Source organism: Folsomia candida, unplaced genomic scaffold, assembly GCF_002217175.1.
Source record: "Folsomia candida strain VU population unplaced genomic scaffold, ASM221717v1 Fcan01_Sc033, whole genome shotgun sequence".
NCBI lineage: Eukaryota > Metazoa > Arthropoda > Collembola > Entomobryomorpha > Isotomidae > Folsomia > Folsomia candida.
In genome coordinates this window covers 416,347-431,709 of record NW_019091225.1, presented here as the reverse complement: position 1 = coordinate 431,709, position 15,363 = coordinate 416,347, and the positions used below count along the sequence as shown (strand labels likewise).

At 38.9% G+C, this 15,363-nt stretch overlaps 2 protein-coding genes across 2 annotated transcripts; one reads left to right on the top strand and one right to left on the bottom strand.

Annotated features, from left to right (window-relative positions):
* Window positions 1-3,943: 3,943 nt before the first annotated feature.
* Window positions 3,944-7,736, top strand: LOC110860668 (endothelial zinc finger protein induced by tumor necrosis factor alpha). Its single transcript, XM_022109760.2, has 4 exons — window positions 3,944-5,022; window positions 5,101-5,184; window positions 5,268-5,648; window positions 7,082-7,736. Exons 1-4 carry the CDS (start codon window positions 4,828-4,830, stop codon window positions 7,625-7,627), a joined length of 1,206 nt encoding a protein of 401 aa, XP_021965452.2. The 5' UTR covers window positions 3,944-4,827; the 3' UTR covers window positions 7,628-7,736.
* Window positions 7,737-9,427: 1,691 nt separating this feature from the next.
* LOC110860553 lies at window positions 9,428-15,017 on the bottom strand. The gene is made up of 9 exons (XM_022109614.2): window positions 14,708-15,017; window positions 13,757-13,938; window positions 13,049-13,318; window positions 10,634-11,398; window positions 10,463-10,561; window positions 10,295-10,398; window positions 10,066-10,205; window positions 9,862-9,988; window positions 9,428-9,764 (listed from the first exon to the last, which is right to left on the bottom strand). Exons 2-9 carry the CDS (start codon window positions 13,928-13,930, stop codon window positions 9,563-9,565), a joined length of 1,881 nt encoding a protein of 626 aa, XP_021965306.1. The 5' UTR covers window positions 13,931-13,938; window positions 14,708-15,017; the 3' UTR covers window positions 9,428-9,562.
* Between the last annotated feature and the right edge of the window lie 346 nt (window positions 15,018-15,363).

Sequence of the window (15,363 nt, the reverse complement as noted above, 5' to 3'; positions counted from 1 at the left end):
GATATTTTTCAAAAATACATATAGTTTGTAAATATTTCAAGGATATGAAACGAATTTTTTTCTCAAAGAAATTCGACTACAAAAAAATTCAGCAATACACATTTTGCGAAAATGTGTTTTTTACATATTTCGTAAATATTTTCCCGTTTTTTTCGTAAATACATAACCGCTCTCTGATTATCCTACATACATGATGTATATGTAGCGGGATTCATACGTATGTATATGAAATTTATTTGGAGAGCTTCTCATGTCCGGATGCTCAATCTTACATGCATTTTGCTCAAGTCAGTAAGAAAAAATCTGTTTTTCGACATTTGCTGCTGCACCAAATACACGAGTAACAAAAATCCGTTGAAATATTCGGAACGCGGTCGAGCGAGTTAAAGAAGCTTGACTGCAGTCGAGGAATTGAAAAGTGGGTGATTTATCCCTTTCGTGTAAGCAACAAAAATGCAATAAAAAGTAGAAAAGTGTGATTTTATTCGGTGCAAAAAATAAAATTGGATCTTGTAAAAAAATGTGATACTTTTCCTCCTAAATATTTATAGTTAGTTAGTTAGCCAAGTTACTGTTCAGTAAAAAGTCATGTCGAATGTGATCCAATCGAGCAATTCATTATACTCGTGTCGATCAAGGGTCCAATTAGTGCGGGTGCTTTCACCTGAATGTAAGTAAGTAACTTGACTTTCACTACTTTCACAACTCCTCCCGAACCCAAGACTAATTGCCCTTCAATCAAGCTTAAGGAACTTGAGCTGGGCAGTAAACTGGATGGAATACAATTCATTGGGCACTTGAACTGACCACTGTGTGAGCCTTCACTTGTCCGTCATCATTTCCTCTCGTGCAGCCTCAAGTAATCCTTTCACCCATTCCATTCTTCGTCCTAAATACCAACCTAAACTGACTCTGACTCCACGAAAACAAAGAAGACCTTCCCATTTAGCGTGAATCCAATACATGTATTGATACCGAATGGCAGCATGATACCAACCATTCTGTTCCCTGACTGCCTGGCTCTCCATTTATTTGTATTCTTCCCTGCTTGTCATTCAGGGAGAATTAGAATTGGCAATTGACTTGATGCAGGGTGGATGGATTACATTTATTTTTACTGGCATCTCACCCAATCCGACATGTGGACCCTTGGCGGATGGAGTCAGACATAAGAATCGACAGCAGCGAAAACTACTAAACGTTGTTATTTATTTAATAGGATTACCAGGCTAAAGAGCTGTTTCAGCTCAGTGTCATTGCCAACCAGGCAATAATCTCGACAGTCGACAAGAATCCCGTCCAGAAATATGTAAGGGTTGGCCAAAAAATGTAACAATGATGCTCCATCTCTTGTTAAATATTATTCTTTCTCCTCCTCAACGAGATGAGAAACACGTTTCAAAATTTCTCAAAAATATGTTCCTCACTGTGTGCCCTTCTTAAATATTGGGTCGTTTAAGAGACAGTCTTGTTGTGGTTTGGATGGATCTCGTGTAACGATCAATTTGAGGGGTACAAATTGTACCCCGGATAATAAAACTTAATGTCTTGCTGGGTGCTCGTACCGTACACACCGTTATGTCAGCAATTGTAATGTGTACACGTTTTATTTTTAGTGCAAAACTATGCACATGTACGTACGAGAAGCATGCGTTAGTGTTGATCCTTCACGCTGATATGGTGAGACATTAATGGAATGTGGGATACTTATGACTATCATCATCTACCCCAATTCGTACCCAAATTCTCCCTGTACAAATAGATACACAAAATAAATCAATAGTATAAAATCACATGAAAACGCAATTTACAATCTCCGCTCCATCCATGCACCAACAAAACATTTCATTTGAGCTAATTGTACTGCAAACAAGCGTTACAACAAACTGCAAGGCGTGAAGAGTTCGAGAAGCCAAGCCATCAACTTATTTCCCTGGTGGCTTCACCCTAATCGGATTTTTACGGGATCGTTTCTACGTACGTATTTTTGGGAAAAATTGAAACTTCATGGCACTTGCGAACCAATTCAGGCCTACCCTTCCTTCACGCACCCACCTTTATTCAGTTGGGTGGGCTTTTGATGTTTTTATTGCCACTTTCTCCTAAGCAGCAGACTCAAAAATCTCAAGGGTTCTGCTCCTCTCTCCGATCCGATGAATTATTAACAATAAGTCTCCCAGTCTTTTTGGTGCGTGTAGCAAATGCATGATTTATTCGACTCGATTATCCTTCATCCACATATGGAGCGTGTCCTAATTTTTCTAAACTGCGAGAGGAAAAAATGTAGAGAGACATCATTGAATGGGTCCCATGCGGAGTATTGAATACCTTCCGAGAGAGGCAGAGGAGCTATACGTATCTGTCCATTTGGGGACTGGATGGGTGACTTTTTTGTATTATTCTCACATAAAAAATATACTTAGGCTCATTCATAAAATGTAATTTTGTGAAATTTAGTGAAAAATCGCTCCAAGCGTGGCCTACACAGTTGCAGTTAGGAAATTGAGGAGGTAAAAATAGTCTGATTATACATATCTTGAAATGGAGGTGTCCCAGCGTATGCTCTACGATGTTGAGTAAATTTGTGACAATTGATCACAAATTTAAGTAATATGAAATTTGCAAAAGGCATGATCCTCAAATTCGTAGGTTTGGCAGAAATACTTGCATCCGAAAAGGAGAAGCCACGCAGCAAATTTTGAAATTTGTGTCAAATTTGTCAATTTTAGGCTGCGCTTTCTCCTCTTTGGATGCAAAAATCTCTGCTAAAGGTGCGTATTGGGAGATTGTGTCTTTTGCAAATTTCATACTAATCAAATTTGTGACCGATTGACACTAATTTCCTCAAAATCTTCTCGCATACGTTGGAGACCTCCATTTTTAGTCCATAAAAGTTGGCATATCTCTCTCTCTCTCTGTAGAAAAAAAAACTTTGTTTAAAACCCGAACTGCTTGCCATCCTTTAAATAAAGTGAAAAGCAACCCCAGCCAAAAAGTAAGTAAGTCTAAGAATAAGAAATGAAATGATATGTGCAATTTTTCCTCTGCGGAGGAGGAGGTAGAGCAAAAATTTATTGGGAAGTTTCAAATTTATGAAGCTTCTTGGGAAAAGGAAAGGAAGTCGTTTCTATTCATGATGGAACTTCTAATGGCTGACTGGCTTCGTTTTCTCCGTCTCTCTTCATTTTCCTCAACAACTTACTTTCCTGACCCCAGGCTACTCATCTTACTTGCTGCTTGACTCTCTGCTTATTCTCAGACTTTTGGGTGGTTCGTGGGAGGAGAAATCACACAAATAAGCAGAAATATAGAGCAAATACGCAAAATGCTAATTTCACCAGAGAAAAGATTGGGTTAACAAGCAGACTCGTGAAATGAAATGAATGTCTGCAGGATGTTTGCATCTTTTTTGTATACTTCTTCTAGTCAAAGTAGAATTTAAATAAATAAAGAATTTTAATGAACTAATATTTCTTACGTGGACTAGTTTCTTCAAGGAGAAAAGTTTCCTTTTAGTGTATTCTCAAAATCTTTTGGTGCTTAAGTTATCCGTATTTCGCGTAATTTTTTACGTTTGACGTCGTAATCAGCCAATTAGAGTATTTTTATGTAAATATCGCTTTTAAATTGGCTTAGGCAAACTTTTATGTTCAATGGAAGTCATAATAAATAAAGTAGGTTTTTGACAAATTGCACTGAGGATTTCACCCGATTTCGTGGAATTGATTGTGTGGAATAAACTTGTCATCGTGCCCAGTGCAATTTCAATCCGGTTATTCTTCACAATATGCATGTGTAAAATAAAAAGTGGCCGCGGAAGGGTGGGGACAGAGGGACAATGTCCCCACGGGTATTCGATGTCCCCATCATCTCCCCATGTTATATAAACCCCTCACTTTCCCCATCCTACAATGTTAATGCCCCCACAGTTTCCGCGGCCACTGTAAAATGAAGCGATTTATGACATTCAGTTACGCAATATGTGCACACGAGCCAAGAAAAATTACTTGAACTCATTGTTGCACAAATACGAGAAAGATACTGGGAATTGTGTACGGACAGGATGCTACAAATAGCAGTTATGTACACACAACTAACGACGCCATTACGGAGAAAACATGATCATCAACTTCAAACTGCTCAGAATATTCATTTATGTAGGAACGTATTTACATTGCAGGCAAATAATAATGCGTGGTGGTGTGTCGTGACCCAGGAAAAATAAAATAAAACCAGACTGAAAATGGCATCATTATGACCGGTAAAAGGAGTAAGGTGTCCACATAATTTGAAGAAATGTGGTTTTGGAAGAGACAAAAAAACTATTTGCGAGATGGTGGCATTACTGTAAATCATTGTGTTGGGCATCCTTTTAGAGATAAAGGCACATTTATTTACTTGAATCATCATTTTGGGGAAGAAATGCACCACAGCAAAAATATAACATGTGCTTATCTGATTCATAGACATGTTATCAACTTGATTATTGCATTTATTGGATGTGGATTTGTACTGTTTCTTTATATAAAATGAAGAAGAGACGACCATATTTTTCTAATGAACTATGTTACATGATACGAATTGAAGTTGTGAAATCGGACAATGTGTAAGATTCGAACGCCAAAACACAAGTTTTAGTCGTAATGATTTATTTAATTAAATGGTGGTGGCGGCGCTGTCCACTCGTTTTCAAGTGACGTCACATTTTGGACCACCATTTTTTATTTCGTCTTTTCATCTCCAGACTCCAGCACAATTTTTCACAAATCATTTCCGAAAAATACCTGCTCCATATTCAATTAAAATTTTAATTGTGGAAGCAGCACCATGATGTCGAAGGCCGATCAATCCGTCGCTGGACCTTCTCACGGGGGAAATAGCAGCCAGGTCATGGCTGACACCGTCACCACGACCTCCAAAACTAATTCACATCAAAAGAGAACGGAACCGGAGGAACAATTTGAGGTGTATTTAAGCAGTGACGAAGAGGATCAAGAGGAAGAGATTGAGGAGAAGAAAATGGTGAGGAAATGACGACTTTGAAGTGTTCCCTAATAATTTTGCGGTATATTCATTGTCCGGTTGTTATCATTTTTCCAGAAAATAGTTTACACCCTGATGGAAATTAGACATTGGGTTCAAATAAAGAGAAAATCCTTCGCACCAAGCACCCATGCCGTACCGGTGAGATTATTGATTAGTGTTTCATTTCCAATTTATTCTGAATTTTAAGTTGGACTCATTTTGCCTGGTTATCTTTTGTGCAGACTTCCGAAGAGGCTCGGATTGCCAATCGCAAGTTTCACAACGTTGTCAGCGCGTTGGACGACCTTGTTGAAGTTCTGGACGAGAATAGACGCCGAGGATGTCGCCTCTACGAGATGAGAAGAGCCCAGAGTAATAAACTAGGAAAAGTCGCAACAGCAACAGAGCCAGAAATTGTTGATGACTGCGTTCAGGACGAGGAAATGTCGACAATTCCGGCACCGCCAGCCACACCAAGACCGTCAACTCCAACATTGCCAGTCGCTCCTCCAAGGCCAGTCTCGAACCAATTTGCAGCTCAGAGAAAATCAAGGCCGACTGGGGAGCGAAAATCAAACGACTCTACCAAACTCAAGTCCACCTCTGGCAGAAGCAGAAATATGGTAGTCTTTTCTTATATAGTATTTCATTCTAAGTATTAATTAGTATTAAATAATAATAAAGGATTACTTGTGGCTAGTCAAGAGTAAAAGATTATAAGGTTGCATTATGTTTCCATATGCCTGTAAAACGCGACTTCTTTCTACCACGATTGCTTGACATTTAGTATCTAGGTAACTCTTGGCTCTTTTAACGGTTGCGACAAATGGTGGAGTTACAAATAAAATAATTATTTTTTTAATCGTTGGTACACGTCCCCTGGGCCTGTGTACCAACGACTTTGACCTTTAATAACTTTTGAAAGGGCAGACATAGAGACTTGATTCTTAAAGATGAAATCATCGTAATTTTTAGCTTGATTTTTTAAGCAAAAAATCTCGAGGCTACTATTTCGAGAATTAAATTTGAAATCTGCAGCGTGCAGCCTTTATTTAGCCCGAGTCAGGGTCAGTGTCAGCTTCTAAATTTTAGTCAGACGACCTGCACCAACTACTATTCGTAATCGGCAAAAATGTTCCCATAATCCAGCATGCAAAATTTCAGCTCATTGACCAATTTTAAAACCAATACGGGTCTCAGTCTTCTGAGACTTTTCTGGGCTGGGCCCACAAAAATATTCATTTTCATATTCTTTAGTCTGATGTGCCCTTACCTATGATACAGAATTTCATTTTTATTCTACCAATATAAAAAGCAATGTGGGTCACCTTGTTAAATCTCTGTGGAAAAAATCTTAATATTTACTTCATATTTTTCAATCTGGTCTACCCCCGCAGGGTCATGCCAAATTTCAGTCTTCTACGAGTGTCTGGAGCGAATTTCATCTTTTTAATACAATTTTTAAAAATCGATATGGGTCACCCCCTTAAAGGTCCCTCCACATAAAAATGTTTTAATTCATATTTTTTCATCAGGGACCATTAGCAATCTCTGCACTAATTTCAGCTCGATTGGATAATTTTCAACAATCGGTATGGTATCGGGTCCCTCCAGTCGAAAATTTTCCCAATTTAAATTCATGTTCTTCAATTAGACACCATTAGCAATCTCAATGCCAATTTTCAGATTTTGAAATACTCCACCCACCCAGATGACCACCACCGGTCAACCACTTAATCGATTTCGCCCATCTTCAAATTTAACTCCTCATTTGCCACATACTACACATACCAAATTTAAAGTCGCTAGGACGAGTTTAACGAAAGTTATCGTAAAATAATCGAACGGACAGACGGACGGACATGACGGTTCCATAAGCACTTTGACTGAAAATTACATTTCCAACTGTAACCAATGACATTTTCAACAATTTTTAGTTTTCTAAAAATGAAAATTTATTTTGTAACTCGGCCATTTGTCGTAACCTTATAGATTGATAAAGTGTCAAATAATCTTGTCTTTCTACCTAATTATTGAATAATTAATATCCTTCCAGAGTTCCAAAACCAAACGCCACCGTTGCAACATTTGTCGCAAAATGTTCTCCTCCAAAGCTGCCCTGACCCTTCACGGTTTCACCCATCTCACCGAAGAAGAGAAGACCGTGGCGAAGCAGGGTTGGAAACACGTGTGCTTCTTTTGCAAGAAGAGGTTCTCCGCGGAATCTCGTTATCATATTCACCTGGTCACTCACACGAAGGAAAAATGCTTTCGTTGCGACCAGTGTGGGAAGCAATACAGTCGGAACAATGACTTAACAAGGCACCAGCACACCCATAGCGCCAACCCAAAACCCTTTAAGTGCGAAGAATGTGGCAAAGCGTTGTCCTCCAAGAGATATTTGCTCATCCACAAAAAAATGGTTCATCAAAAGCTGAAGGACGTCGACTGCCCCCAATGCCCCAAGAAGTTCAGCACCAAGTCGAATATGGTTGTTCATCTGAACTCTGTTCATCTCAAAATTCCGCACCCTTGCCCCCATTGCAACACGTCATTCACACGGAAAGAGAGTGTTCGAACACACGTGAAGAAGTTTCATTAAGAATCCCATCCTTCTCTTTCTCTTGCTAAATGAAATTGCATCAATGGAATTTTCAACCGTTTTAAATTATACAGATAATTTACAGATTTTACAATTCGATGAAATGCAATAATTGGTAACAATTGCTAAAGCAAATAATAAAACTTGTAAACATATTGGTTAATGATTTGTTGGATTTGATGTTGCAAAAAAATTAGTCAATTTTAAATAAATATGTAATACAATTTTCTACATGCTCTTATTTTTGGCAAATAAATTTATATGTAAATTGATCTATTTTATCCAATAATTTGACCTCGATTCAACCATGATTTACATTTCATAACGTTCATTCCTTTGCCTGTTTTCACTTACACAATTCTTTCACGTTCATCCATATGCCAATTAAGCCCGGTCAGGAACTGGACACTAAAACCCGAGTAAACTTTCCCTTTCTTTCTCTCTCTCTCTCCAGTAAACTTTATACCTTCTGATGGCATTCTAATCGAACCTTTGTTCTCCGAGGACTGGACACACACTGCTCTGCTGGCCCCAATCTGATATGGGCCGGAATGATGATGATGTGGAGTAGATAAGATGGAAATGAAGAGAAAGACGAAGGCTATGAAGTAAAATGGCACATTCTTCCGAGATAAGGGTGCATTTTATGGTCTGCTGGTTATACTACGCACAATGGAGGTCTCACAGCGTATTTTCTCAGATTTTGAGCAAACTAGTGTCAATTGATTACAAATTTAATTAGTATGAAATTTGCAAAGACAAAATCTCTCAATGGTCACGTTTGGCAGAGATATTTGCATCCAAAGAGGAGAAAACACGCAGTAAATTTAGAAGGTGCAAAATTTGTCAACTTTAGAGCGCGTTTTCTCCTCCTTGGGTGCAATACCTCTGCCAAACGTGACCATTGGGATATCATGTCTTTTGCAAATTTCATGCTAATTAAATTTGTGGTTGATTGACACTAATTTTCTCAAAATCCGAGAGCACACGCTGGGAGACCTCCATTGTACGGTGGAAGGAAGAAGGGAATGAAGACGGCTGCTGAATCATGAATACGCGGAACTCGTGTACCTACTTTTACCTCCTCAAAGTCTGATCCGGTCTGACCATCCGGTGAGAGAGAGAAAAGCGAAGGGGAGAAAGTCCGGAAATAAAGGAAGAGGGAACGAATTTTTGATTCCCATCAAAGATAAATGTAACCCATTCCGACTTTATGTAATAGTTTTTGCGCTTCGTTTCAGACATTTCATGACTGGTCATCCTTTCCTCCCAAGAAGGATTAAATAGTCGAAATTGAAGTTTTCTTCCGCTCCTCTCCTTTCGAACAGGGTTACAAAATTCATTCGTGTTCGACGCAGCAGACAAATTCCACCAGGCAAATTCTCTCTCAATGCACTTCTCATCATTGAATTGAACATTTCTCAAATAATATTCTCCTCCGTATGTGAATGAATGAATGATCGAACACATGGTTCAAGTTGATCCCCTCAAAAAAATTGACCACTTTTCCTTCGTGGCCTGACTTCAATATTTCTAATACGAGATGACCAACCAACTTTCTTTCATGTTTTACCTTATGGTCACTCACTTTTCCTTCAGGTTCTTCCTCCTTCAAGTAAGTCTACCAAATCCGCTTTTTATTAGACTTCCACGTAAATGGAAGAGACAGAGAGATGGAATATTCAAAAAAATGATGGATGAGATGAAACGACGACTTTTTTCTCCTCAACTTATTCCACCAACCTCAACCCTTTGACTTCTTGGTGGGGAAAAAGTATTAAAATTGGACGAATATTGGAATTTCGAAGGAATCACATATGTCCGAAACGTGGCGTGGGTTGTAAACTCGCCAAATTTTTTTTACAAGTAAAAAATACAGAAAGTTTTTTGTGACATTTTTGAAATATCTGTATTCATTTATCATAAATATTTTTCCTATTGTTTCAAATTCGTGATGGACCCTCTTTTCAAGTATGAATGGGAATCTGCCTCGGCAAACGTCAAGTTTAAGGTTGGCAGCCTCCTGAGCAGATAAGGCACCTCTTCGTAGCGATCATGCGAAATTGCTCGATCCATAATCGTCAAGTGGCGAAGATACGGAAGATTATCCGCAATGCTCCTCAGGCACCAGTGCGGTCTATTATTAGCACACGGACGCAGTTATTACAGGTAAATGCATAATAATCATAACTCGTGCTGATGGAAATGACCTCATGATAAGGTGAAACTCTTACCCAAGCTCGTGGCACGTGAGTCGCAAGGAAACCAAGGAACGCAGCTCGTTCAGGCCGAGATGCAAGGACAAATTTGTTAGCGTCCAACTCGTCCCTTGCTCAGCCTCGATGCGGAGGTCTTTCAAATCTGAAATTATTATGAGAAGCAGTAATTAACTAGATTATTTATGAGATGGATAAAGGCTATGAATTGTGTTTGCTTGCTTTTTAAGAGGGCGAGATGCGGTGTGACCCTGGCCTTGGCGCAGTCAGCCTTCCCGTCTACCACGTTGAACGGGACACCACACCCACACGGGAGGCGATGCTCGGTTTTCTGAGTCTTTTGCAAAAGTGAGGCAGGCAAACTGTGCAATTTTTTGGAAATGGGTAATTATTGCACTATTTTCATTGTTTTTTTTTGCAAAATATTCATAAAACTCTGTATGTAACTCACCCAGTTATACCGGAATCTGACAGTGCGAAAGAGGTCGTGATGCGAAGTGCCTCCAATGAAGGCCACCCCTCACAAATAATCTCCAACATTTTATCAGAGACTTTCTTTTTTAGGAAAGAACAAAACTTATTTTTAAAATTTCCCTAAAAATAGTATCAATTATTTTACCTTCATCATAAAAGTTTTCAGATTTGGAAACGCTGCCACAAGACTGCGAAGGACTTTGAACGCTTTCTTTATCGAGTGACTACCACTCCCAAAATTGATCTAATTCAGAAATATTTGAACAGAATTTTAATAAATAAACCCATAAATCAATTAGGCATTGGTTCCCCTTACCGCGAGATACTCCACCGTGGGGGCCGTTTTAATTGAATCTTTCACATAAATGTCTGACGGATTGACATTGCTTAGCTGCAATTTTTCCAGAACTGGAGCATACGAACAAATCGAATCCAGCATGATGGTCCCACACCAATTCGGGAGGCGAATCGTGTCCAACTCCTTCATCGTGGTTGGAAGCTTGAAGGCAATCTCGGGATTGTGGAGACTCTTGATTTCCATGTATTCCAACGAAGGGGCCACATTCTCCAAAAATGTCGTGAAATATTCCTGCGTCACGTCGCGAGACAGTTCAAACTCAATCGTTTTCAAGTTGGGGAGCTGCTTCTTGCCCAAAATGTGAAACCCCTTATCATCAAGACTTTTGAGGCTTAGAAACTTTAAGTTTTTAAATTCGCAGCGCTGGAACAAATTCGGCTTCAACATGAACGGCCACTTGTGCAAGTTCAAGTTCTTCAAGTGGGGTGAAAGTTCGAGGAGTTTTTCGAGCAGGAGGGCTTCATTTGATGCCCAATCGGGTTCACAAGATAGCACGAAGGATTCCAGGTGTTCCAATTTCTCGCGACCCTGCTTCTCTCCGAGGGAGTAATTGTCGATAAATATTTTCACCGAGGTGGCCTTTCTCTTCCGATAAGTGGTCGAAGTCAGTTCTGCAGTTGCAAATTCTTCCTGAAATAGGTTGAGGCTTAATTGCTTCAAGTTTTTGAGGTGGTGAACTTGCGATAGGAATCCGGCGAGGGATGCTCCTTCCAAGTTGAGGACCTAGTAAAGAAAATACTGTGGTGATACGGAACGGATTATGATATCCGGCTGACTACTCAACAACTTTATTCTTAGCTGACGATAAGTATGTAGGACTCCGCCAAAATCATCAAAATCACTACATTTTAATCATTTCTCGGCTCTCTGGGAATTGATTTTAGAATTATGGATGGCTAATTTGTGAGCAGGTCGTTTCTAATTTAAAAAAATATACGATACACTCCAAATTTCGACACTTTTTGAAGGAGGAGGTCTCAAGGTTAAGAAGCCTTCAAAAAAATTGAAACTGGCTTAACAAAAACTCACCGCCATTCTATCAATCAACACTGACTATTGTCGTGTAGAATTTTGGAATAAATTTCCCAAACTGAGAAATGATTAAAAATGTATTGATTTTGAAGATTTTGGCGACAATTCATCTATTCCTACGTTGATTACAGAGCAGAAAATAAAAGGATGGTCAGAATTGTTTTTGGATCCATTTCAACGCCATTTTTTTTAAATGTGCAAAATACGTTTATTACTAGTGAATAAAAGATCAGAAGTCCTGACAATTTGTTATAAAGTTAAATGATGCTTTTCTAAAATTCTTTACTTACCAAAAAAATAATTCTGGAAGACAGATTTGTAGAGCAGGTCGTTGCAAATTTATAAAAATATACATACACTCCAGATTTTGGCAGTTTTTGAGGTTTAAAAATCCTTCAAAAAAATTCGAACCCTTCGAACTTGCCTTTAAAACCTACAGTGCAGACTCCATATAGCCCGAGTCAGGGACAGAGTCCCTGACTCCTCCAGGGTCACTCTGGTTAAAATTTGCTCACTTTTAGCTTCATATCCTTTCGTGAGAAGCCATTAGGTATCACCGTGCCGGATTTAATGTTTTAAAGTAATTTCTAAAAATCGGCATGGGTCACCCCACAGGGTCGCTCCAGATAAGAATTTTACCAATTGCATGTCATATTCTTCTATTAAGACCCATTAGCAATCTATCTACCAAATTTCAGCTTGGTATGACGATTTTGAAAAATCGGTATGGGTAACCCCGTAGTCCCTCAAGATGAAAATTTTTCCAACTTGAAGTCATTTTTATCTATTAGGAGCCATTAGCAACCTCTGTACCAGATTTCAGCTTTCTACGACAACTTTGAAATTTTGGTGCACGAGACCCCACCCACTCCGATGACCCCCACCGGTCAACCACTTGACCGATTTCGCCCATCTTCGAACTCGTTTCCTAACTTTGTCCAATATGCATATGGTAAAAATTTCAAGTCAATCGGTTCAGCCGTTTTGGCTCTATCGTGCCGGACAGACGGACGGACGGACGGACGGACGGACGGACGGACATGACGGTTCCATAAGCCCTGACTCGGGCTAAAAACTGTAATTCTATTAACTAACCTCCTGACTAAAAATTTGTCGTCCAGAATTTTAAATAAACTCCCAGACTTGTGAAATGATTTTAAATGATTTTGGCGATGAGTCATCTATTCCTACGTTAATTGTAAAGCAGACAGTGTTTGGTCAAGTTCAACACCATTTTTTAAAAATGTGCAAAATACATTTATTATTAGTGAGTAAAAGATGTGAATGACTGACAATTGTTATAAAGTTAAATGATGCTTTTCTAATAAAAGTCTTACTTACCAAAAAAATAATTGAGGGTCCAACCACTTGGAAAAACTTTGTGGTACTTGGATCACCCATGTCATCAATTTTTAGGAAGAGTCTGCCAATCGGAATGTCCAAACTTCTACTCATCACGTGCGTGTAGTAGGACAAGCCCCGCTGGAGGATAATTGCCCCCTCGATCTTTCTCCGGAGGACGTAACAGGCCGAAGTGTTCCATCGCTTGCAAACCTGACGCACTCGGAGGATGTCATTGATCGGGAGGTAGCTGAAGATCTCTTTGAGTACCTGCACATATTTACATATTTACAATGGGAACGAAAACCAGATCATTTTTTGACAAGCTCAGTTTGAGAACCCAGCCTTGCAGAACCAACATTTAGTTCGGAACTTGCCCAGATGCGAAAAAATCAGAGCGTTATTGTCGCCGCAAGTTCGCGAAACGTTCGGTTTTCAAGCGGAATCTGTGTCTTGCAGCGCAAACTTTTCTTGTATGATTCCTCTTGAAAATCAAGCGTTTTCGCGAACTTCTGGTGCCTGAAATTCTCTGAATTTTGCACACCTGCGCTAATTCCGAATTAAATGTTGCTTCTAACGATTTAGTCTTCCAAACTGAGGTGGTCAAAAAATAATCTGGATTGAACAACATGGTTTACACGCCCTTATTGTTAGTCAATTTTATGCATAATACGCAAATTATAAAAAATTGCATAATAATCTTCTCACCTGCGCAGTTTCAATTGGATGCGTGGCCACGTATCTGTTTAAGAAAGAGCTTCTCATAAATTGGATCGACTTTTTCGCTTCACCTCCTCCCCCAGTTTCGTTGACCAGAGTCAGGGAAGACTTTGCAGAGCCACCGACCACTTTTTTCTTATTTCTTCCCGGCCAACACGGCATTATTGCTACTGATTGTTTATAAATTAGCGTAATAAAATTTTGCGTGTCAACCTTTCCAGGAACGAAATCGCAAACAATACTACGCACAATATTTAGAAATCGGGTGTTATAAAATAATCACTTATGCATTAATCGGTTGAAACTGGTAAGTGTTTACTTGCTACGATTTCCTCCGAGGGACAATGAACACTCAATTTACCATTGTAAATATCTACATATTTGCAGTTTGACTTTGTTATTGAAATATGTACGAGATAAATCAATCAGTCACTACATACTCGATATGCAGAGGATACCTACCTTCAAATAAGCTGATAAAATAAGTGACGGTCAGGTTAAATAATATTTATGTGGGACATGGACATGTCCATGTCATTCATGTCCCAGGGGAAAAGATACGCTGGAAAATTGGTGGCCATGCCATTTGCATGCACAATACTTTGCATGTTTGTGCTGCGTGTTTAAATATCAATCTATGCTAAAAAACATGATATGCATGTATTAATGCCTGCCGCCGGCTGGACATATTTCGTGTCTATTGACACTGGTTGATAAAAACTGCAGTTTCATTGTTTGACATGATCTCAAAGGTTTAAGCATTGCCCAGGTTTTGTCTCCAGGATAAAATGTTAACTTAACCTTCAAATTTTGATAACGTAATTACTTAATCTTACAGTTTTTTTCACCATTTCGACGAATTACACGAGTTGATACTGCTTAAAGAATTGAGCATTGGACATAATTGAATTGGGAAATTAAACGCAACAATATACTTACTTAATTGTTCATCTTATCTTGGTCTTATCTTCGTCTTATCTGAAGGAAAACTTTTGCCAAAGTTGGGTCTTGTTCTGTTCTCTTATTAACAAAAGTGTCAACCAAAGTCTCTCTCTTTCTCTCACCACTCACAAAATTCTCTCAGAATCAAACGCAGCCAGAACCGGAAGGAAGTCGAGCCCCTCACAAAGAGGAAGTCGTAGTCTGAACTTTCCAAGATAACGAGCACCAAAATCAAGTCATCTTAAAACTAGAAATGACACGACAACTTTATTCTTAGCTTAATTGCGTACAGAACAGAAAATGAAAGTATGGACAGAACTGCTGTCCGTTTTTGGGTCCAGTTTTGACGTCATTTTTTAAAAATTTTCAAAGCGAGTTAATTATTAGTGAGTAGTAGATGAGTTGAGTACGTTCTTGAGTGCTTACAAAAAATTCGTGGAGTTTATCGTGATTATTTGTCTAGTAATCTTACTCAGAAGAAAAATAAATGAGAGTCCGGCCACTTGGAAAAATTTAGTGACACTTGAATCACCCGTATCATCAATTTAAATCAAGTATTCAAAATTAAATTAAAGGGTATATTTTTTATCTAAATGATGATAAGATTTTCTCTACTTTGAATATCTTCACTTCACTTACTTTACGTAATATGA